Source organism: Cervus canadensis, chromosome X, assembly GCF_019320065.1.
Source record: "Cervus canadensis isolate Bull #8, Minnesota chromosome X, ASM1932006v1, whole genome shotgun sequence".
Taxonomy (NCBI): domain Eukaryota; kingdom Metazoa; phylum Chordata; class Mammalia; order Artiodactyla; family Cervidae; genus Cervus; species Cervus canadensis.
Genome location: NC_057419.1, coordinates 36540847 through 36563939, shown reverse-complemented (window position 1 = coordinate 36563939; position 23093 = coordinate 36540847). Strand labels below are relative to the sequence as shown.

General features: G+C 37.2%; 1 protein-coding gene and 1 pseudogene across 5 annotated transcripts in view; one reads left to right on the top strand and one right to left on the bottom strand.

Moving 5' to 3' along the window:
- PHKA1 (phosphorylase kinase regulatory subunit alpha 1) overlaps positions 1 to 23093 on the bottom strand; it is a 164199-nt gene that overhangs the window by 101826 nt on the left and 39280 nt on the right. For all 5 annotated transcript variants that reach the window (XM_043458195.1, XM_043458196.1, XM_043458197.1 and 2 more), the window contains exons 7-14: positions 22949 to 23047; positions 21734 to 21880; positions 20519 to 20572; positions 18767 to 18889; positions 14435 to 14530; positions 13414 to 13521; positions 11029 to 11107; positions 3710 to 3844 (exon numbers count right to left, since the gene is read on the bottom strand). In XM_043458195.1, coding sequence (XP_043314130.1) covers positions 3710 to 3844; positions 11029 to 11107; positions 13414 to 13521; positions 14435 to 14530; positions 18767 to 18889; positions 20519 to 20572; positions 21734 to 21880; positions 22949 to 23047 — 841 coding nt within the window. The remainder of the gene's footprint in view (positions 1 to 3709; positions 3845 to 11028; positions 11108 to 13413; positions 13522 to 14434; positions 14531 to 18766; positions 18890 to 20518; positions 20573 to 21733; positions 21881 to 22948; positions 23048 to 23093) is intronic.
- On the top strand, positions 6664 to 7158 carry LOC122434627 (annotated as a pseudogene).

The window sequence follows — 23093 nt, the reverse complement described above, 5'->3', positions numbered from 1 at the left end:
TATTTGAGGTGAGGCAGAGAATCCCACTTAGTTAACATATATAAATGAACATACGTGGTGACAAAATGTCCTGTTTTCTTTGGTGGAATCACAGCTGTCATTCAATGAATCCTTAAAGCAATTTTGTTATTGCAAAATTATTGAAATAATGGAATTATGAAGAATCCCGTGGTTCAGACAGTAAAGAATCCGCCTGTAATGAGGGAGACCTGAGTTTGATCCCTGGGTTGGGAAGATCCCCTAGAGGAGGGCATAGCAACCCACTCCAGTATTCTTGCCTGGAGAATCCCCATGGCAGAGGAGCCTGGCAGGCTACAGTCCATGGGGTTGCAGAGTCAAACATGACTGAGTGACTAAGCATACACACACTCATTTTATAAATCATCAAAACATGTCTTTCTTGACCTTCCCAGGCAAATCTATTTACTTTTTCCTATACTTTATACATAACACCATGTTAATAACATTTATAAGACTGTACTATAATTATTTGGTTATATGTCTACGTCTCTCACAGCATCAAGCCCAGTGCCTGGTACAGAAATGTGAACAATAGATCCTTATGAAAAAAAGAATGAATGAAGCAAATGAAGGAGCACATTTGGAAAATAAATATAACTTGCTACTTGAGTCCCTGAAATGTTTGATTATTCATTAAACTGAAGTCCTGGAGATGTAGCAGTCCTCATTTCCTTTGGCTAGGAAATAATAAATTAGTAACAGGCCCAAAACAGAGTATAGACTTTGAAAAAGTAATCAGTAAGGAGTTTGTTTTTGTTTGTTGAAGAGTTCTGATGTGATGCAGGTAGATTTCAAGAATGAAGGCCCAGAACTTGCAAGTTACCTATATCCTAGTAAGACTATGCTGAGTTTAGAACAATCGATGTGAAGAAAATGGTAAAAGATATCAACTTCTAAGTGAAAGCCAGAGAGAATCACATTAAAGGAACCAATAGGACTTGCACAAACTCCAAACCACAGAGACTTCTAAGAAGGACAAAGAAGACAGTGACTACAAGATCAACTATATTCACGGAGTAAGATTTGGGTTAGGGCACTAGGGCTTCCTAGTGGTTCAGGGGTAAAGAATCTGCTTGCAATGCAGGAGATGTGGGTTTGATTCCTGGGTTAGGAAGATAGCCTGGAGAAGGAAATGGCAACCCACTCCAGTATTCTTGCCTGAAAAATCCCATGGACAGAAGAGCCTGGAAGGCTACAGTCCATGGGGTCTCAAGAGTCAGACATGACTTAGCAACTAGCCCACCACCACCACCAAGATTTGGGTTAGACAGAGACATACTTTCCTTATTTCAAAAGATTTAATGCTAGTGGACTGGTATCTGGAGACTGGTGTCTAGCCTCAGACTAGAGGGAATGGTCAAGGAGGTTAAAAAAAAAAAACAGAAAGCAGGTTCTAGGAAGGACTGAGGTACCCCATCCCACCTAGTAAAGCATCAATGCAAATTAATCTCAGATGTTTCAGAGTCTTGACTTGTCATTTACCACAAATAGGGTTGAGTATGTAGAAGGAACAGCGGGTTCAGTAATTTGCAATATTCAAGGTAATCTGTGGTTAGATTTTATAAATTAATTAGACCTTGAGACCTGATTAGGACCTGAGACCTATATTCAATAAACTTGATAATTTCTATTTGCTTATATTTTAGTTTTCCATTTTTTTCTAATAAAATTTCTTTAGAAACTTCCAAACTTATATTTAATTTAAAAAGAAAACGGATTTCCTACATTATAGCTAGAATGGAAAAGTGAGAGAAATCCATATATTCCTAAAGCCAGATGCAATGTTAGTAGCTCTGGGAGTTTAGGGCCTGTTGGCATAAAATATGGGTTCTAGGAGTGAGATAGGGGGAGGGGAGGGAGGCTTGAGAGAGAGGAGATATAATTAGGGCTGATTTTCATTGTTGTATGGCAGAAACCAATACAACATTGCAAAAGCATTTTTCCTCCAATTAAAAAATAAATTAAAAATATGGGTGCTAGGAAAGACAAAGAACAGTCAGCTTTGACTGCTAGTCCTTTCCTCCTTGGTTGATTCCCTCTCGATTTAGATCTATATAACTGTATGGAAATTGAGTGCCTGGAGTAGGTTTATTAACAAGGGAAGGAGGCTGGTTTGGGGCTGGACAAAATTTGACTTGGCTTTAATTATTAAAAGACCACTCTTGGTGAAGGAAAAAAGTATACACACACCCCCCATAGGCTTTGGGTTTGTAAGTGGCAATCTACTATCTAGGGTACATTCTTTATTTATATATTTACTCATTTGTGGCTTGATTTAAGACTGCATTAATTTCCAGTTGGTGCTATAACAAATTAACATAAACTTAGTAGCTTAAAACATCACAAAATTATACTCTTATAGTTCTAGAGGTCAGAAGTTCAAAATAAATCTTATGGCTATCATGGGGTAAAATAAAAATCAAGGTGTCAAGCATAACTGGTTCCTTCTGGAGACTCCAGGGGAAGAATCTGTTCTTTGACTCTTCCAGCTTCTTAGAGGATAAGGCCAGTAGCCTTATCACTCTAATCTCTTGCTTCTGTCATCACATCTCCTACTTCTATAGTCTGATCTCCCTCTGGGTACCTTTTATAAGAAGACTTATGACTATATTTAGCGCCCACCTGAATAACCCAAAATAATCCTCTCCACCAATCTCGGTTTCCTTAACCTAATAACACCCACAAAAATCCCTTTTGCTGTATAAGGTAATGTTCACAGGTTCTAGGAATGAGGGCCTGAATATCTTTCAGGGCCACTACTGTGCCTTCCACAAGGATAGTTTAGAAATTTTGCACATCCTTTTTTTTTTTTTTTTTTTACTATTCTGACCAATTTTATTCATACTGAATTTATTTAAAAATTCTTAAATGATTATTTGATCTTGGGTGTATATGTATACATACATGTATCTGTGACACATACAACATTATCTGAAGAACTGGAAACTATCAAATATTATAGATAACTTTTATAAAAATCTTAATTTCCTAAAAGACTGTTTCAAATCATTTCCTTTTGAATACAGCCTAAGACTCTGCTTTCATTTAAGAAGAAAGTATCTTCTTAGATTGTATTATAAAATAAAATTTTAGAAATTCTACAAGTAATTCCAAGTTTTATCCAGTTAACATTATAGTAATTTGTTTAATGTGAAATTTGTAATAACTTGCATAAGTTTTTAATTTGTAGTAATTTGTTTAATGTGTCTATCACCAAATTTAATATATATATTGAATAAAAAGTACTAATTAAAAATAAGAATTAGATCAAGAATTGGAATTTTAAAATATTATCAACTAATTCATTACATGACAAAGTATAAATGACCTAGAAACAAGCTCCTTGGCTATTAATCTACATAAAATTCATATTTTTCAAAACAGAAATATAGGTCCCAAGAAAGAGGAGAAGAACATATTGGTTAAGCACACACTTGGAACAAAGATACAACATTGCCTGGTAATAATCATGCCCTTTGTACCAAAGAGTTCATAAAACACATTGAAAATTATCAACCCTGTTCAGGGTATATAGAGTTAGAAACTTTGATTCCAGAGACTCTAAATTCCATTTCAGATCTAGTTTAATAAAGCAATAAAAATAAAACATCAAGAAAAAATAAAATGGCAGGAAACCAGCCTGTATTGAGTAATGCTTTGATTCTAGCAGGTTAGCCAATCTCCTTACCTAGGCTGGAATAAATGTGGCTGAGAATACGAGCTGGTTGTACTCTGATGGGGTATACCTCAGCAATGGTCTCCACATCAATTCCCTTGTTCTTCAAAATGGCTTTGATTTCTTCTGTTTCAGCTAGAATGGAAACTGTAGGAAAGAAAAAAAGATGAGGTTAACAGAAAATTTTATTTCAACAGGAACCTAAAGATCTCTCAAGAAAGAAAGTGAAGTCGCTCAGTCGTGTCTGACTCTTTGTGACCCCATGGACTGTAGCCTATCAGGCTCTTCTGTCCGTGGGATTTTCCAGGCAAGAATATTGGAGTGGGTTGCCATTTCCTTCTCCAGGAGATCTTCCCAACCCAGGGATTGAACCCAGGAAGTCCAAAAGATCTCTCTCAAGCCACACAATATTTTTTGAAGGGAAGACAAAAAGAAGAGAAGGAAATTAACAGTTATTACAAACTTAGGAAACAAGCATCATGCTAGGTACATAACGATATCTAACTGGAAAAGGAACTAAGACCTCATGACTAGAGTATTCAATTCTGTTTTTTTCTATATACCTATGTGTTTCTAGAGAACACCACGCTTGCTTTATATCTGTGTTTCTATGTTTAAATAGAAAAAAAGAGGCCAGGGACAGCATTATGAAGATAATAAAGAATATCCTAGTGATACAAATCATTCTATAGCTAGAGAATGATAGAAGGCAAGGTAAATTCAGGATAAAGAATTGAGGTGCCCTATTTGAAATTGTGTGTGTTTGTTTTGGGGGATGGGGATAACACTTTTCTAGACTCAGAGCCTGCCAAGCCTGGCAGCTCCCTTTTCATCCTCTTACACTCACATCTCAGAAGTGCTCATCATTCTCACAAGGGAGAAGAAGTCCAGGCCAGCTCACTGACTCTTCCATTTATTTTCCCTCTATGGGACTGATACCTGTCTGGGGGCCAATAATCTGAATGGGACCTCAACTGGCTTAATGCTAAGCAATAGGGGCAAACATGAGCCCTACTCCTGCTTCTCTAGTGCTGCTGTGTTGTGTTAGTTGCTCAGTCATGTCCAGCTCTTTATAACCCCATGGACCCTGCCAGGCTCTTCTGTCCATGGAATTCTCAAGGCAAGAACACTGGAGTGGGTTGCCATTCCCTTCTCCAGCTAGTGCTGCAAGGTGTATTGAATTGGGTTTATGAGAAAATTAAGGTGCCATTTAGTTCATGCCAGCTTACTAGTATTGTCTATGTTGAGTTTGGGGGGCAAAAGCCTAGTTAACAAAGTGCTACTCTGCATTCCTTTCCCATTATCTTTTGTGTATTTTTCTATCTTGGGGACCTCATGGTGTTGTGTTGCTGTGATCTGGGGCAGGATATGCAGGGTATTGTGATTACAGGGTCCTCTGGATATAACACTACCTTGATTACTTCTAAATGAAAAATGACAAAGATTCTCCAGGGACAATATACAAAGGTAGAATAATGGTGGGATGACAAAATCCAGGGAAACACATGCGGTTACCCATTCATTCACTAATAAACATTTACTAAGCACTTCAATGGATAAGGCATTATGCTAAAAACTAGGGATTTAGAGATGAATAAGTTAGTGTCTCCCTCAAGGAGCTCACAGTGTAATAAAAGTGTCACATACATAAACTGATTATAAAACAAATTGCAAAGTATATATATATATATATTACATTATGAGACCCCCCCCAAGAGGGACACCTATCTAGTCTGAAGTTGGTAGAGGGAAGTTTCAGAAAAGACTTCCTGAAGGAGTTGATGTCTAAGCTGAATTTGAAAGAACGAATAAGTTAGCCAGGAGAAAGAAGGGAATAGGAATGAGGAAATTAATTTTAGGTTGAAGATCGAGAATGATCATAAAACATGAAAACAGAAAAGAGTATTTTTGTGTGTGTGTGAGAGAGAGAGCAGTGGTGTGGGGACAACATATATTTCAAAACTGCTGTAGCATGAAATATTTGAACAGTGGCAAAAACAAACAAACAACCCCCCCCCCCCACCAGCAACAAAATGAATCTGGAAAGGCAAATAGGGGTTAGATCATCATGGAGAGCATGTGTGTCACTTTAAGGATTTTGCATTTTATCCTTGAGTACTGATTGCCAAATTGCATTCTCCTAAGCCCTAGGGTTCTGCAGAGAGCAATGCAGTTGGAAACAGGAGTAGAAGGGACTAAAGGAGAGGTAAGTGAACCACATTCTGGGGCCCCAGGAATACTTTCAACCCAACAACTCAGCATTTTATGTTTTATCAAATATTTAGGAAATGCTTACTTGGTACCACTTATGTGCTAGATACTGCCATAAGTTAGAGATACAAAGATAGATATGATCCTTGGAGAAAATGACATTTGACATTGAGTCTTGCTAGAAGGCTGAATGGGAGTTATTCTGGCAAGCTGAAGGTAAAGGTAACGAAGTTGTTCCAGACAAAAAATAGCATAGACAAAGACTCATGGGCAACAGAAAACAAGGCAGATCCAGTAATAATAAAAAGTCCTTTTCAGCAGGAGTATGGGGTGTAAAAGGACAGTGATAAGAAATGACACTGAAGACAAGGTCAGGGACCAGATCATAAAGAGCCTTGTAAGTCTTGTTAAGAAAGCTGGTAATGGGAAGCCCTTGCAGAGTTGTAATCAGGGGAATGATACATCCATATCTCTATCTTAAAAAGAACATATTTGAGTTGCTTGAAGAATAAACTGATATACTGTAGTCAACCTACACTGAAGACGAGGAGACCACTTAAAAAGTAATGCAAGAAAGAGGTGCTGATTACTTAGATTAGGATCATGACACTGGTACTGGATAAACTTGATGGATTTCTGAATTATTTAGAAGGTAAAGAAATTGGAACTTGTTAACTGACTGAATGTAGGAGATGAGAGAGGGGGAGATATTGAGAATGTTATTTGTGTAACTGTGAGAAAAGTGTACCATTTACTGACATAGGCAAATAGAGAGAAAAGCAGGCATGAGTGATGTAGAACTAGGAGGGTGCAACTGATTAATTTTAGATATTCTGAGTTTAAAGTGCAGAAGTCATTAGCATAGAAAGAGATGAGATGGGTCAAGGAGAATGTATAGAAAATAAGAAAGGTTCCGGAAGTTGCTTTCTGAGAGAGAGTGTGGAGTAGTGTGGTGCTTGTGAGTGTCCAGCATGGCGTACCGGGGCCAGGGCCAGAAGGTGCAGAAGGTGATGGTGCAGGCCATCAATCTCATCTTCAGATACTTGCAAAATGGATGGCGGATTCAGGTGTGGCTTTATGAGTAAGTGAATATGCGGATAGAGGGCTGTATCACTGGTTTTGATGAGTATATGAACCTTGTATTAGATAATGCAGAAGAGATTCATTCTAAAACAAAGTCAAGAAAACAACTGGGTCAGATCATGCTAAAAGGAGATAACATTACTCTGCTCCAAAGTGTCTCCAACTAGAAGTGATAGATGAAGTGAGAAATTGTTTGGCAATACTGTTGGGTTTTTTAGGTGTCCTTTGTTAGAGATGTAGTTTTAAAACTTGTATTCATATTGTTCTGCTCACCCTTATGTTATTACCAGATGACAATAAATGTTGTGGGACTGTTTTTATCAAACAAACAAAAAAAAAGAAAAAAGGACCTAGAACATAACCTTCAGAAATTTCAACATATAAGAAATGGGCAGATGAAGAAAAACCTGGGGGTGGGAGTAAGGGGTTCTTGTCTCATAGCTTATATTTTCTCTATGGTATAGGAGGTGAGGTCATCTACTGAGAGGGCAGAAGTGAGGAGGCAGGAAAAGGGAAAAGGTTAGCAATGAGAGGAGGCTGAGATACAGTAACAAATATTCTGAGTAATAAGAACAGTGGCCTATGGACAAAACTCCCAGGAATACCAACAGTTAAGGGGCAAGCAGAAGAGGAAGCCTAGAAAGAGAAAGTATAAAATTCAGGTTGAAGGAGATCTAAGAGTGTATGGTCTCACAGAAGACACAGGAATTAAGAGTCTCAGAAACAAACAATAAGTGAAACAGAAAGACCCACTAAAAAATGGATTGAAAAATATCTACTGAGTTTGGCAATAACTTAAGCAAAAGCACTTTCAAAGGAATAATAAGCTATTTGTAAAGGACATCAGAATGAATGAAATACAAATAAGTGGATGTTTGGATGAGAAAAGAAGAGTAGGATAACTAGAGGATGATGATGTCAGTGTACTAAAAATCAGAACCAACAGAGAAGAGTTTGAAGATGACAGGAAAGAGCAGGTTTCTAGGAAGGTTGGGAAAGAGAATAGGATCAACCATCAGAAGGGAGAGTTGGTGCTGAAGAGGAGAAAAAACAACTGCTCTGAGACTAAAGAAAAAGAGGTAAGAATGGGTGAAGATATAAATAAAATTGTGGTTGGGGTTTGGGAAACTGACAAAGATCAAAACATTAAGATTATCCAGCATAAAGTAGCAGGCCAAAAATGAGGCTGAAAATAAGCAGTAGAGTTGTTGAGAAGAATGAAAATGCCTAGTTGAGTTGGAGACTGGATTTACAGCACTACTGCTATGCTCACTTGTTTGATTTTTTTTCTAGAAAATTTTAGCAAGGCAGGTATAGGATCAGAAAATAAGAAAGTTGATCTGGAGCTATGATTTTCCTGTGTGGGTATAGCAGAAGTATGGTGCACTGATGATTAAGATATTTAGATGACCAACTGAAAGGTAAGGAAGGATATTGTCATTGTTCAGTTGCTAAGTTGTGTCTGACTCTTTTGTGACCCATGGACTGTAGCCCATCATGCTCCACTATTCATGGTATTTCCCAGGCAAGAATACTGGAGTCAGTTGCCATTTCCTTCTCCAAGGAATCTTCGTGACCCAGGGACTGAACCTGTGCCTTCTGCATTGGCAGGCAGATTCTTTACCACTGAGCCAACAGGGAAGCCTGGGAAGGACAAACTAGGAGAAAATAGACAAAAGTGTAACTGGAGGATGGGGCAGGGAGAGAAAACTGAAACAGTATGTAATTATGACTGGGGATTGGGACTTTTGGCAATGGAATATCTGAGGTAAAATAATTCTAAAGTTTGGTCCTCAAAGTGAGTAGAGTAGTGGTAGAGGGAAAGGTCACTAGGGTTATGGATATCTAAGAACTCTGAGGCTAAAATATTAGATGGCACTTACTCTGATGTTGAAATCTATCACTATGGTAGAACTGAGGAATAAGAGGAGGCTTTAAGCCAAGTCTCAAAGTCTTAAATGAATGAACGAGAGTAACCAGGAGACTAGTATAGCCAGATGGCACAAGCTTCAAAGGGGGACAAGCTTTCTCATGGATGGAGAGTAATGGTCTTTTATATAATGTTCGTTATATACTAAATACCTCAGAGATATTGCAGGTTTGGTTCCAGACCACTGCAATAAAGTGAATATCATGATAAAGCAAGTCACACAAATTTTTAGCTTCCTAGTCTATATATAAAAGTTGTGCTTATACAAAACAAACTTGTGGTTACCAAAAGGGATGACAGGGTAGAGGGGGGATAAACTATTAGGAGTATGAGATTAATATATACACATTACTATATATGAAATAGGTAAACAAGGGAACTACACTCAATATCTTATAGCAACCTATAATGGAAAAGGATCTGAAGAAGAATATATCTGTATGTATGTATGTATGTGTGTGTGTGTGTATATATATATATATACATATACATACACAACTGAATCACTTTGCTGTACACTTGAAACTAACATAACATTGCAAATTAACTATACCTCAATTAAAAAATAAATACAATTTAGAAAGAGTTATGTTTACACTATGCTTTAATTTATTGTGTGCAACAGTATTGTATCTAAAAACACAATGTGAATGCCTCAATTAAAAATACTTTACTATTATTAAAAATTCTAACCATCATCTGAGCCTTCAACAAGTCATAGTAGTAACATCAAAGATCACTGATCCCAGATTGCTATAACAAATACAATAATAATGAAAAGCTTGAAGTTTTGCTAGAATTATAAAATGTGACAGACACATGAAGAGAGCAAAGGCTCTTGGAAAAATGGTACCAACAGACTTGCTTGACACAAGGTTGCCATAGACCTTCAATTTGTAAACAAACAAACAAACAAACAAAAAAACACAGTATCTGCAAAGCACAATAAAGTGAAGCACAATAAAATGAAGTATGATATATATTGATAAGCAAAGACTACCTTTATGACCACATAGGATGCCAAGTATAAGAAGGTTTAGAAAATACAAAGGATTATTTTTCTACATAGAATCAATTCCAATGGAGGTTGGGATTGAAATGGAGACATATTGGAGGAGCTTCACAGGAGGCTGTGCTGTGCTAAATGACCTGTCGTGTCTGACTCTTGGTGACCGCATGGCCTGTAGCCCACAAGGCTCCTCTGTCCATGGGATTTCCCAGGCAAGAATACTGGGGTGGGTTGCCATTTCCTCCTCCAGGCAATCTTCCCAACCCAGGGATCAAACCCGTGTCTCCTGCATTAGCTGGCGGATTCTTTACCACTGAGCCACCTGAGAAACCCTTCACAGGAAGACCTAGTATCATACTGGATAGTGTTTTGGGGGAGTCAAAAGTCATCTGGAGTTTTCTACCCTAGGAGACTAGCATAATAGTGATATCATTGAGAGAACTGGGAGAGGTAAAAGGCTGGAAAGGAGACAAAAAAGGTCAGTTTTGTATTTAAAGCATAAGCTATAAAGATCCTTTATATATATTAGGACTAGAATTCTTAACATGTTTATAGAACTTAGTCCAGTGTTTTGCATAAAGTAGATAACCTCAAAATTTAAGTTAATTGCTAGGAGCAAAATAAAATTAAGGTTTTGAACATTTTCTAAAGAGGTAATAGTTGGAGCCATGAAAGAAATTTATTATGAAGGAGGCAGCCCTAGTGAACACATGCAGGGTGTAAATACAGAAATAACAAGTGTACAAGACTAAGTATACAACCATTAGGAGGATATGAGAAGAAAGAAATATTAGCAGAAAAAGCATAGAAGGAATTCTCAGAACAAAAGCAGAGATAATCAGGAGGCTATAATATATCATGGTGAAAAGAAATGAGTTTCCAGAAATAAGATAGTGGTTAAGAGTGTCAAATAACATCCTTTATTAAACATTTGCTCATAAGTAAGATTAATAGCAATCTTGAAACCAAACAGAACCAAGTTTATACTATACATTTGTAAGCCTAACAAAATACTTCATAAAGAATAAAGTCATCATTTTTTGGCCCAAATCAGACCTTTAATATAAGTTTTTAGATGCTGGGAATAAGAATACATACCTTGAACCACAACATCTGGCTTTGGTACAGTAGAAAACCTACGATTTAGGGGATCAATTTCTCCTGGAGCTAAAAATCCCTAAAGAAAATCCATAAAAAAGACAGATTATTATATCTCCAAAGAAAGCTAATATTGGAGCAGAAACAACATACCTGTGCCAGAACTGTGTACCATAACATGTGAGAGGCAAGTATGGAAAGAAAGCAAATACCTTTACTGTATGAAAATGTTTGAACTCCTGAATTCACATCCAAATTAAATTTTGTCTGGAGTTAATTTCTAGTGGTTGCCACAAATTCTTTTTTGGAAATAGATGGGGTATAAAAGATAAACAGAAAGTTTTCTAGTTATACCTTCATTTTCTCTGCATGCACATGATTATACAATCAGATCACAATGCTTATAATCAATAATTTAAGTCATTAGTCCTGTTGCTTTCACATTTACTCATATGCACGCTATGCTTTCTTTTCAGCAGATATCTTTTGACTTGACCTGAGTCTCTGATGAAACGGGATGAACTCATCCACTTATCCCTTAAGAATACCATTCATCTCCTCATTTTTAAATAGCATTTAATTTATTCTAATTGAATGAGGAAGTCACCAAGATTTTAAACAAATCATTCTGCCCATTATTGCTACATTTATAATAATGTCAACCAAAGATAAACCTTTATGCTGTACATCTGAAACTCATAGTGATCTATGTCAATTATACCTGTAGAAAACAGCTGTAGAAAACAGTTGTAGAAAATAAACAAGTTACTTATAAACAAGTCAAAGGTTCTGGCTTGGAAAGGAAAGCTAAGTCCCACCCCAGATCCTCTAGGACAGTGGTCCCCAACCTTTTTGGTACCAGGGACTGGTTTCATGGAAGACAATTTTTCTACAGACCGGGGTGGGGGCATGGTTTTAGGATGACTCAAACGCATTACATTTATTGGGCCTTCCCTTGTGGCTCAGCTTGTTAAAGAATCTGCCTGCAATGTGGGAAACCTGGGGTTTGATCCCTGGGTTGGGAAGATTCCCCTGGAGAAGGGGAAGGCTACCCACTCCAGTATTCTGTCCTGGAGCAGTCCATGGACTATATAGTCCATGGGGTCACAAAGAGTTGGACACGACTTTCACTTTCACTTATTTCTATTAGTATTACATCAGTTTCACCTCAGATCATCAGGCATTAGATCTTGGAGGTTCAGGATCCCTGCTTTAGGATTATAGCGTTATAATCCTATAATGCCTGGGTTATAGCTTATATGATAACGTATAATGGGGAAGTAGATTTGTCAACAAATCTGGAAAACTCTGAGAAAGGGAAAGCTTCTTATGGCTCAAAATGTCACATATAAGCTGAACATAAAGTAAGAAATTCCTAAGTGCTTCATTGAGAATTGGATCAGCAGAGTTTAATGTAAAGAATTTATAAAGGGCCCCTTATCAACAAACAAACAAACAAAACACTATGATGCTCATAAACACTTGTCATGGTACCTAAAATTACCTCATCAGTTTATTCGATTAAAGAATGAAACATTATGTTGCTTGGAAAAGTGAGCACTTAACTTCATTATAAGTCATTACTGAAAAAAAGTGAAAGTGTTAGTCGCTCAGTCACATTATAAGTCATTACTGAAAAAAAGTGAAAGTGTTAGTCACTCACTCACGTCTGACTTTTTGTGACCCCATGGACTATAGCCCACCAGGCTTCTCTGTCCATGGAATCCTCCAGGCAAGAATACTCGAGTGGGTAGCCATTCCCTTCTCCAGGGGATCTTCGTAACCCAGGGATTGAATCCGGGTCTCCTGCATTGCAGGCAGATTCTTCACCATCTGAGCCACCAGGGATAAATCATTACTATCCAAGCACAATTACATTCACAGTCACCAGACAAGGCACCAGGGGGCGTTTCCAGACCGATCTCAGAGCAACTTCAAGTACAGTACCAGGGTAGAAAGCCCTGGGCAAGCATGAGGGACATGGTTACCAGGGGGAAAGATTTTTGCCAAGGATTGGCCATGTTCCCACTCTAAGGAACTGGAGGAAATTTTGTAATTAAGGCAGAATACAAAAGGCTATTCACAAATATTGTTGTTGTTTCGTTGCTGAGGCGTGTCTGACTCTTTTGCAACCCATGGATTGTAGCCTGCCAGGCTCCTCTGTCCACGGGTTTTCCCAGGCAAGAATACTGGAGTGGGTTGTCATTTCCTTCTCCAGGGGACCTTCCTGACCCAGGAATTGAACCTGGGTCTCCTGCATTGGCAAGCATATTCTTACAACTGAGCCACCAGGGAAACTTGCACTCACAAATGAGCTACTGACAAAATCTGTTTGTTATGGTGACTGAAGCAGAAAAGTAGAAGAGCCTTGAAGTTTCCCCTTACCTCTGCCATCAAGCTTCCTAAAATGTATAGAGACTGTCCCCACATATGAGGCAGTTTGCCCATGGGGACCCGGTCCACAGTGTGAGGATTCTGATATTCTTCATCAACCTAAATTAAAAAAGATAACAAGATAAAGAAAAAGAGGGTTTAAGTTACTAGACAACAAAAAGGGTGAGTCTGGACTGTGATTCATATTCTATAAAACAGTCACATATGCAATACACTACAAAGTCAAGCACTATGATTGCAGTCTAGGACAGTACTTCTCTAACTGTATGCACCACCTGAGGATCTGGTCCAAAGACAGATTCTGACTGAGTAGATGTCAGGGAAGGCCTGAAATCTGCATTTATAACAAGCTCTTAGGTGATGCTGCTGATGTTTCTAGGAGCTTAGTCCATTCAACCCCACTAGCATGGAAGACTGAATCTCTCCCCCAGCTAATGCTCTGCAATGGGAGATGAGGAACAATAGTAATCTCGACTGGCATTTTGAGAAAATAGAGACATACTTCATTTTCCAAGCCTGATCTACTCAATTAATCACAGATGACTATATCACAGCAGAAAATATCAAATACTGAGAGTTCACACAGAACTTCACTCTAGTTCAGCCTACTGATCTCCAAGCCATTCTCAACTTTAAAGTTTGATTTAAAAAAAATTAATCTCTGAATAATTTATTTTATTTTTAAAAATTGAGATATAGCTGACATACAAAACAGCCATATGTATTTAGCATATGCATCTTGATGAGTTTGAGGGTAAATATACACCCATGAAACTACCATTGAAAGGTTTGGTCTTGCCCTCATCTCACTCAGTAACAGTGCCATAACCAAGCCTGCTTTAAAACTTTATTTTCAAAGGAATAAAATAATATTTTTATTGTCCTATACCTAAAGACAGGCTCTAGAACATTAAAATCAAAAGATTAAAGTTCATTTGAGTCAGACAAGGCAGTCCTTTTGAGGTACTGCTCCTCTTCTCCCAGCTTCATATTAGGGCACTGTCCAGCTCACCTTGTCAGGAGGAACACTGTACAACTCTGGCAGCAGTGGGACTCCATTTTTGCCCTTGATGAGGACTGCTTCAAGAGCCTCTCTGTATTCTTGAACCTGTAGATAAAAGAAAAGGAGAACAAAGTTTATAGAGAATTACCTTTGGGGATCTAGAAAAGGGTTGTAGCAAAAGAAGGTTCTATTGTAAAGGAATGTATTCACCTAGAGAAAGGGAAAAGAAAGGGAAGTAGAATTTACTGAATGCTTATTAGAGGTCAGATATGCTAGGAGTTTTGCATATGTTAGTGTATTTAACTTTAATTACCATCCAGGTGTGTGTAACTAAAGCCTATTTACAGGGAAATTAAGGCTCAAGGAAGTTATGAGCTTGTGGAAGATGACACAGCCAGTGCAAGGTTGAGTTCAGATTTGAGCCCAAGTCAACCCGCCTCCATGGGTCTACTTTTGTCCACTAGGTACTAACCTAAGTACAGCTTATTGACTGTTCATGTAACTGCTTTTAAAACTGTATTGTCCCTGCCAAATCAAGTTTCTATTATGATCAAGTTTACATTTTTTGCTTAACAATTTGCTGTAGATTAGTAATACGTAAAAAGTAAAAAAAAAAAAAAACAACTATAATTTATGGTGGAAAAAAATATACAGTCAGTTCTGCTGTAATAGTTGTTTTGAAAGCACAAATGTGTTCCAATGCATTTGATATATTAGAGAACGATCTGAGCATAACATAAATTTCATATCTGCTTATGCACAATTTCAACCTGAGAATGCACTCAGCTGAAAGGAGTCTTGTAAGAATACACAAAACACACACATGTACACACCTCAGGAGAGCCATGAAACACAATCCACATGTGGTGTTATAACTTTCCATCCAATTTTAAGTAACTCTCCTTCTACAACTCTCCAGCTGCTCTCTTACAGTCACTTTGGCTGCATGGCTCTGAGCCTTTTCTTCTACTTAATTTCCCCCTCTACTCCCTCCTCGGCCTATTTTTATTCTTCTTCTCTGCTTAATATTCTTTTTTTCCCCTCTTATGCTATCTCTTGGGCTTCCCTCATAGCTCAGTTGGTAAAGAATCCGCCTGCAATGCAGGAGACCCCGGTTCGATTCCTGGGTCAGGAAGATCCCCTGGACAAGGGATAGGCTACCCACTCCAGTATTCTTGGGCTTCCCTTGTGGCTCAGCTGGTAAAGAATCTGCATGCAATGCAGGAAACCTGGGTTTGATCCCTGGGTTGGGAAGATCTCCTGGAGAAGGGAAAGGCTACCCACTCCAGTATTCTAGCCTGGAGAATTCCATGGACTATACAGTCCATGGGGTTGCAGAGTCAGACACAACATTGCAACTTTCACTTTCATTTTCATGCTATTTCTCTTTTCTTCTCTTCCTCTGGCACATGGAGTGGCAAGCATGGGAGCCCTGTGAGGTGCACATATTCACAAGCAAACTTCAGCTGTTTTTCAAGTACAAAGGCTATATCTTTGTGGTATTTATGTATTTCTTAAACATTTAACATGTATAAAGCTGTGGTACTGCTTTTTCAATTATGAGAAAACCAAGCACTTAATTATATTTGAAATATAAAACAAGTTAATCCAAAATTTTAATAATATTAAATTTAATAAATATTTTAATAGTAGCATATTTTATATGCATGATCTCTAATTTAATATTTCCTTCTTGTTGAACATTTAAATTATCACCAGACTTAATCTGTATGAATGTAATAGTGATGAGCAGAATTGTACATAAATGCTTGCTACTTGCAAAATAATTTTCTCAGAATATAATTTTTGAAAGAGGAATGAATGAATGCTTTAAAGCCACTAATGTCTATTTGTGGTACTGTTTTTATTAGGTTCCTATAATTTTGTATATATTTCTGAGAAACTTTTTAAGTGTTGTTCCCAAACCACATTTTTGCACAAGCCCTATAGTTTTTACTTCTTGAATATGCAGAGCATGGTAATTTTTAGGTAATGTATGTGTCTCATTATAGCCAAACTGACTGTACCTTGTACTTATTACATCTTTACCTGTGGAATTCAAAGAATTTTAGGGCTATACACTTCTTCAATGAAGACAGAAAAATTATTCTCATCATATGTACAGGCATATCTTGTCTTATTATACTTTATTGTGCTTCACAGATACTGCGTTTTTTTTGTTGTGTTTGTTTTTACAAACTGTAAAACCCTATATTGTGCAAGTCTACTGGTACCATTTTTTCAACAGCATTTGCTCATTTTGTGTCTCTGTGTCATGTTTGTGGGAATTCTCACAGTATCTCAAAGCATGTAAAAGCAAAAGATTATGACTTATGGAAGGCTCAGATGATGCTTATTATTTTTCAGCAATAAACTATTTCTAATTAATAATCAATAAACTATTTCTAATTAAGGTATATACATTGTTTTTTCTTTTAGCCATAAAATGCTATTATACACTTAATAGAATGTAGGATAAACACAACTTTTATAAGTACTGGGAAACAAAAAAATTTCATATTACTTGCTTTATTGAGATATTTGCAATCTTTATGCTGGTCTGAAACTGAACCTGCGAATTTTTGAGGTATGCCTGCACAGAGAAACTAAAGAAGTCAATGACAGTACTTGGGCTACTCAGTGGTCAGTAGCAAAGTTGGTAAAAGAAAAGAATAAAAAAGAATCCAGGTCTTCCAACTCTTTTCTTCCTCCCAAGAGTTTAAACCTAAATGTGCTTTATACTCAGTTGGCACATTTAACAAATAAAACTTTCTTTGAGCAAGCCCACTTTTTGATGAGTAATTTTGTGGAATTTGAGAAGGACTGAAAAAAATGGTAGAATCAAAATAGGGTGGTCAAGATAAGGCAGCTATTTCTATTATTGTTTTTCTTGCTCAAAAAATATACTCTATAATTTACTAAAGCTTAGAGAAATAACCCTTTGTGCCCCTGAAACTTCATTGTAACTCTATTATTTAAACTCACATTGGCAGTTGCAGATTACTATTGGCCAAAACTCAAATTACACAAAGCTGTATTTTATGTAGCTGAGTAAAATGAATTCCAAATGTGTTGTTTTTACGTCCAAGTTTAGCACACAGCCAATTTGCAGAATGCCTGACATTAAACTTACTTGATTAAACTGTCCAGTCTCACTGCTTTCCCACAATGGTTTCTGCACTACTTTATTTGTGTAGCTAAAAAAGCAACGATGACTGTATTTTGGGGTTTGAGGACAGGGTATAACTGGGTTGTTGTTTTGTTTTGTTTGCTAAAGTCAGAACATCATTTCCAAGATTTATTTTTTATTTTATTTTTTTAGATTTATTTTTTATAAAGACATATAAAGTCAGGAGGTAAATTCAAGTATCTATGTCTGATGACTAAGGCAAATACACAGGACTTGCTATTCTGCTTTCTATATTTACTAAAAGTCAAGCCTGAGTGATAGCAATACCTAAGTCTTCTAACTCTTGTTTTTAAATTAAACACTATTTTGTATTGGGGTATAGCTGGTTAACAATATTGTGATATTTCAGGTGAACAGTGAAAGGACTCAGCCATACATATACATGTATCCATTCTTCCCCAAACTATCTCCCATCCAGGCTTCCACATAACATTGAGCAGATTTCCCTGTGCTATACAGTAGGACCTTGTTGGTTATCCATTTAAAAATGTAGCAGTGTGTTTCTATGTCTTTTAACTCTTTTTGTTGGGGATGGGGATGTAGTCAAAATTTTACCTTTTTCAATTACTTAATTTAATTGGAGGATAATTACTTTACAATATTATGACGGTTTTTGCTATACATCAATGTGAATTTGACACAGATATTTATGTTCCCCCTATCCTGAACTCCCGTCCCACCTCCCTTCCTGCTCTGTCCCTCTGGGTTGTCCCAGAGCACTGGCTTTTGGTGTCCTGCTTCATGCACTGAACTTGCACTGTTCATCTGTTTTACATATGGTAGTGTACATGTTTCAGTGCTATTCTCTAACATAGTACCCTCAACTATTAGTCTCTAGGAAAGTGGTACTCAACCTTTTGGGAACCAGGGACCAGTTTTGTGGGAAAGAATTTTTCCACAGACCTAGGGGCATGTGGTGGTTTCATGATGATTCAAGGCATTACATTTGTTGCACACTTTATTTCTAGTATCATTACATCAGCTTTACCTCGGCTCATCAGGCATTGGAGGTCAGGGACCCCTGTGAAGACAACTCTGTGTCCTCCCTATTAGGAAGACTTCCATTTGGGCATAAGGTCAGCACAGTCATTAACTGAAAGAGGAAGACGTAATAACAATCTGCTGAAAAGCTCTTTCCCCAGCGCCATTACCTGTTCTGCATTGCCACTAAAGACCCCATCAAGGATAAAGTATGTCCAGAACAATGGCCATTCACACTCAATGTTTTCAAATAACTTCAGCTCAGCTGGTTCATAGTACAGACGATTGGGATCCTAGTAAAAACAATAAACAAAGTCTGTCTTATTACTCCAAGATCAGACTATATCTTTAGTTCAGAGGTATTACAACACAGCCTTTCATCACTAATAGTTTGTTTCAGAGAAGGCAGCTCACATACACACTCTCCTCCTTTAGCAAATACTGGTAGCTCAGACAGTAGAGTCCGTCTGCAATGCAAGAGACCTGGCTTCAATCCCTGGGTTGGGAAGATCTCCTGGAAAAGGGAATGTCTACCCAATCCAGTATTCTTGCTTGGAGAATTCCATGGACAGAAGAGCCTGGTGGCCTACAGTTTCATGGGGTTACAAAGAGTTGGACACGACTGAGCGACTAATACTTTGTCATATGATTCTAACTAGTAGAACTAGGATAAAAATGATACTACAGGCAGATGTATGAGGAAGTGAGACTAATTTGTAACTAACCTTGAGTTTGATTTTGTACTTGTTAGCTTTGAGGTAGTGGCAGAACATACAAATAAAAATGTTTAGAAGGACAGCAAGAGATGAAGGTTTGGGAATCATCCTTGAAGACTTGACACATGAAACACAAGTTATAGCTGTAGTACCTATATACAATGAACAGGCAACCAAAGAACAGAAACTTGGTAAATCCTGAGTTTGGTGAGGGAGAACAGAAAGAGGAGAAAAATTAGGATGACATTGAGTTGTGGAAATTAAAAGAGGAAAAGAATTTCAAGAAAATGTAGTGGTAGGTAACAGAGATGTCAAACCTATTTTTATTGTATTTTTTTTCAGGGTCTATAGTGAAATCAGTAAAATCTAGTTATATTCCATTATAAAACTATCTATCCATTGTAATTTGGATTATGATTTGAATAAAATTAAATTCATCTAAAAAAAGAGACTAAGGACTAAGAAAATGCTACTAGATTGGTTACTTAGGAGATTATGATGATATTTCAGAGTACAATTTTAATAGATTAGTGGGGGCAGAAGTCAAAAGGCCTAGAGTATCACATGGAAGAGAGGAAGTAAACCAGAAGAGTTTGAGCTCAGTAATTAAAAAAAATTATAATGGCTCTCAACCAGCTGACCTGAGCCTTTAAATAATGTTTACATTGCCAAAGTAGTTAACAATCACTCATTCCCTTTTTAATAATACTTAATTTTCTTCATTGATATTTCCAAGGAAAATTTTTGACAAATGGAACAAAAGAAAGTTAACTTTTCAAGATCAAGTACTGTTTAGAATTAATCAACTGCAAAAGGTAGAAGGGATCCAAAAGGATCTACTGACAGAAAGAGTTTTCCTTTGTAATTATTGAATATTTCAGGGGGAACACTTTGAGACTATGTAAATATTCTGTTTCCGCTAAAATTTTCATCCAGTGATTTAAGCATCCATTAGTAGCTCTTTCCTGAAACTAAACAACTTCAAGAGGTAGAAGGATATATACTTTCCTCTATTTTATTTAATATGGAACAGCTCACAGAGAAAACCTGGCAACTAAACCCCAAAAGGCAGCAAGCATCAGTCTTTGTTAGCCTATTTAGTAATTATTTGAAGTAATATTGATGAGATACATATTTTCTCTGAATGAAGCTGCAGTTAGTAGTGACTGTTCTATCTTGGACTCATTTTGGGGAAAACAAACCTACCTCTTTAGGAGTTTTATATCCATCTCGTAGAAAGCGACAACAACCATAACGACCCTGGAAATGCAGAGGAAACAAGTAAGAAGCACATACATTGGTACAGCAATGTAATTAATAAGAAATGCATCCTCTGCAAAAGCTACATGTGCCAACCTATCAACAACATAGAAATGATACCTAAAAAATAATTTAAAAAAACTCTGATATCAGCCCAGCAACAGAAACCAATTTCAGCAATGTGATTTCAAGTGAGGGCTAAGTTATAGGCTCTTCCCTAAAGCAAAGTTCTTATTTAACTTCTCCATGGCTTTCTACCATCAGATAAGTCTATGACAGCCCAATTATGAACCTATGTGGTTCTGCTCACACAATTCTTATGAGACTACAGTTTTTTTTTAAAGGAAACACATTTTAAAATTTTTGAGATAATTTGAGACTTACAGAAGAATTCCCAAAACAGTACAGAGTCCCCATATTTCCTTCAGCCACTGTCCCCTAATGTTAATATCTTATATAACCATAGAACATTTTGTTGTTTCTGTTGTTTAGTCACTAAGTCATGTCCCATTCTTTTGTGGCCCACCAGGCTTCTCTGTCCATGGGATTTCCCAGGCAAGAATACTGGAGTGGGTTGCCATTTGCTTCTCCAGGCGATCTTCCTGACCCAGGAATTAAACCTGCATCTCCTGCATTGGCAGGCGTATTCTTTCCCACTGAGTCATCTGGAAAGCCCATAGGACATTCACCAAAACTAAAAAACTAACCTTGGTACAACACTACTAACCAAAGTACATAACTTATTTGGATTTCACCAGGCTTTTCACTAACACTTTTTTTCTGTTCCAGTATCCAGTTTAGAGTTCCACTGCATTTAGCTATCATGTCTCAGTCTCTTCTAATCTGTGACCGTTCTTCAGTCTTTCCTTGTTTTTCATCATCTCAGCATTTTTGAAGAGCATCTGCCAGCTGTTTTGTAGAATGTCCCTGAATTTGGCTTGAGGTACTACATTCTTGGGAAGGACATCACAGAGGTGCTATGCACTTCTCAGTGCACTGTATCAGGGCATGTACATGATATTACTATTACTTATTACTGGTGATGTTAACTCTGACTGCTTGGTTAAATCACTGACACAGGTCATATTCAAGGCCCACAAAGATACTAATTTTGCCTTAAAATTAGAGCCCTAAAGAAAAGAAAGGCACATATGGACATACTTGAAGCTTGGTGATGATTTCCTGTTTTGTGAGCTCCACCAACTGGTTATCCTCTACTGCAAAGGCTGGGAAGGAAATAACTGAAAGTAAACTAGCATCAACTTCTTTAGATGTTGAAGCCCGGGGGAGTATTGAATTAAGGATAGACTGAAAGAAAGGAAAGAAAGGAAGTCAAATGTAGCACATTAGTAAGTGACCTGGGATTATAAAACTAATAGCTTTAATTTCAAAAGATTTATGTTGAAGAAGATAATTTAAATGAAAATCTAAAAATGATTCAATAGTGAGAGCTTAGAAGACAAGCTACTTCTATAAATCATCCCTTGTCTTAATCGTTCTCTCAGTGCTTCCTAATCCTGATTTTTAAGCAGCTGCCAATGGATAAAGAATACTCTAAGCATCATTTTTCCACCCACAATCCTGTTGCTCCATTAACAACTATTTAAGCACAAATATAGCTGCTGGGAAGAAGGATATAGAAAGCTTAGCTCCTATATCCCCCAAATTTATCTTCTCATTTGAAAATTTTTCATTTATTTATTTTTCATTTATTTTTATTAGTTGTAGGCTAATTACTTTACAATATTGTAGTGGTTTTTGCCATACACTGACATAAATAAGCCATGGATTTACATGGGGAGGGAGGTGGGAGGGGGGATTGGGATGGGGAATGCATTTTTAAAATTAGAAAGTAAGATTATATTCACTAGAACACCATGGGGGTCCAATCAGGGTTTGAAGAAGATGGGAAAAGACATACTGTCAATGACAAGAACCTTTATCTTTCAATACATAAAGTAATCTTAAACAAAACTGAAGATATGCATTTACCATGTAAACAGTCTAATCTCCAAACATCTAACCCTAGTGCCAATGGGGACAAGAGAAATATTCAGAACCACTATCAAGAAGAACACTCAAAATCTATCACCTCTTGTTCTCTCGGTATATTTAGAAAAGGAGATACAATAGAGGATAATTTCATACACTGTGATGGGATTCCTTTATAATGTTGGGTGAGAGAACAGGACTATTATCTCTGTTATAGCTCATGTCACATCAGGTTATCTCTATAGAATGCTTAATAAGACATTTTTGGCACATGATAATAAATCAGATTATGTATTCTCATTCAGTTCTTATTCTAAAGCTCATGCTAAATTTGAGTCTGAGTAAAAATATATTTTTCTACAATATGGTCCATTATCCTCTTACCTGGCAGTGTTGTACTTCATCAGCTAGGACATGGATAACTGATTGAGGCCCACCTTTCACACCAAACAGGTCCAGTTCATCTAATGCTTCCAGGGCTGCCTTTGAGGAACAAAGGAGGAAAGGACAACTTTAGCATTATAAAGAC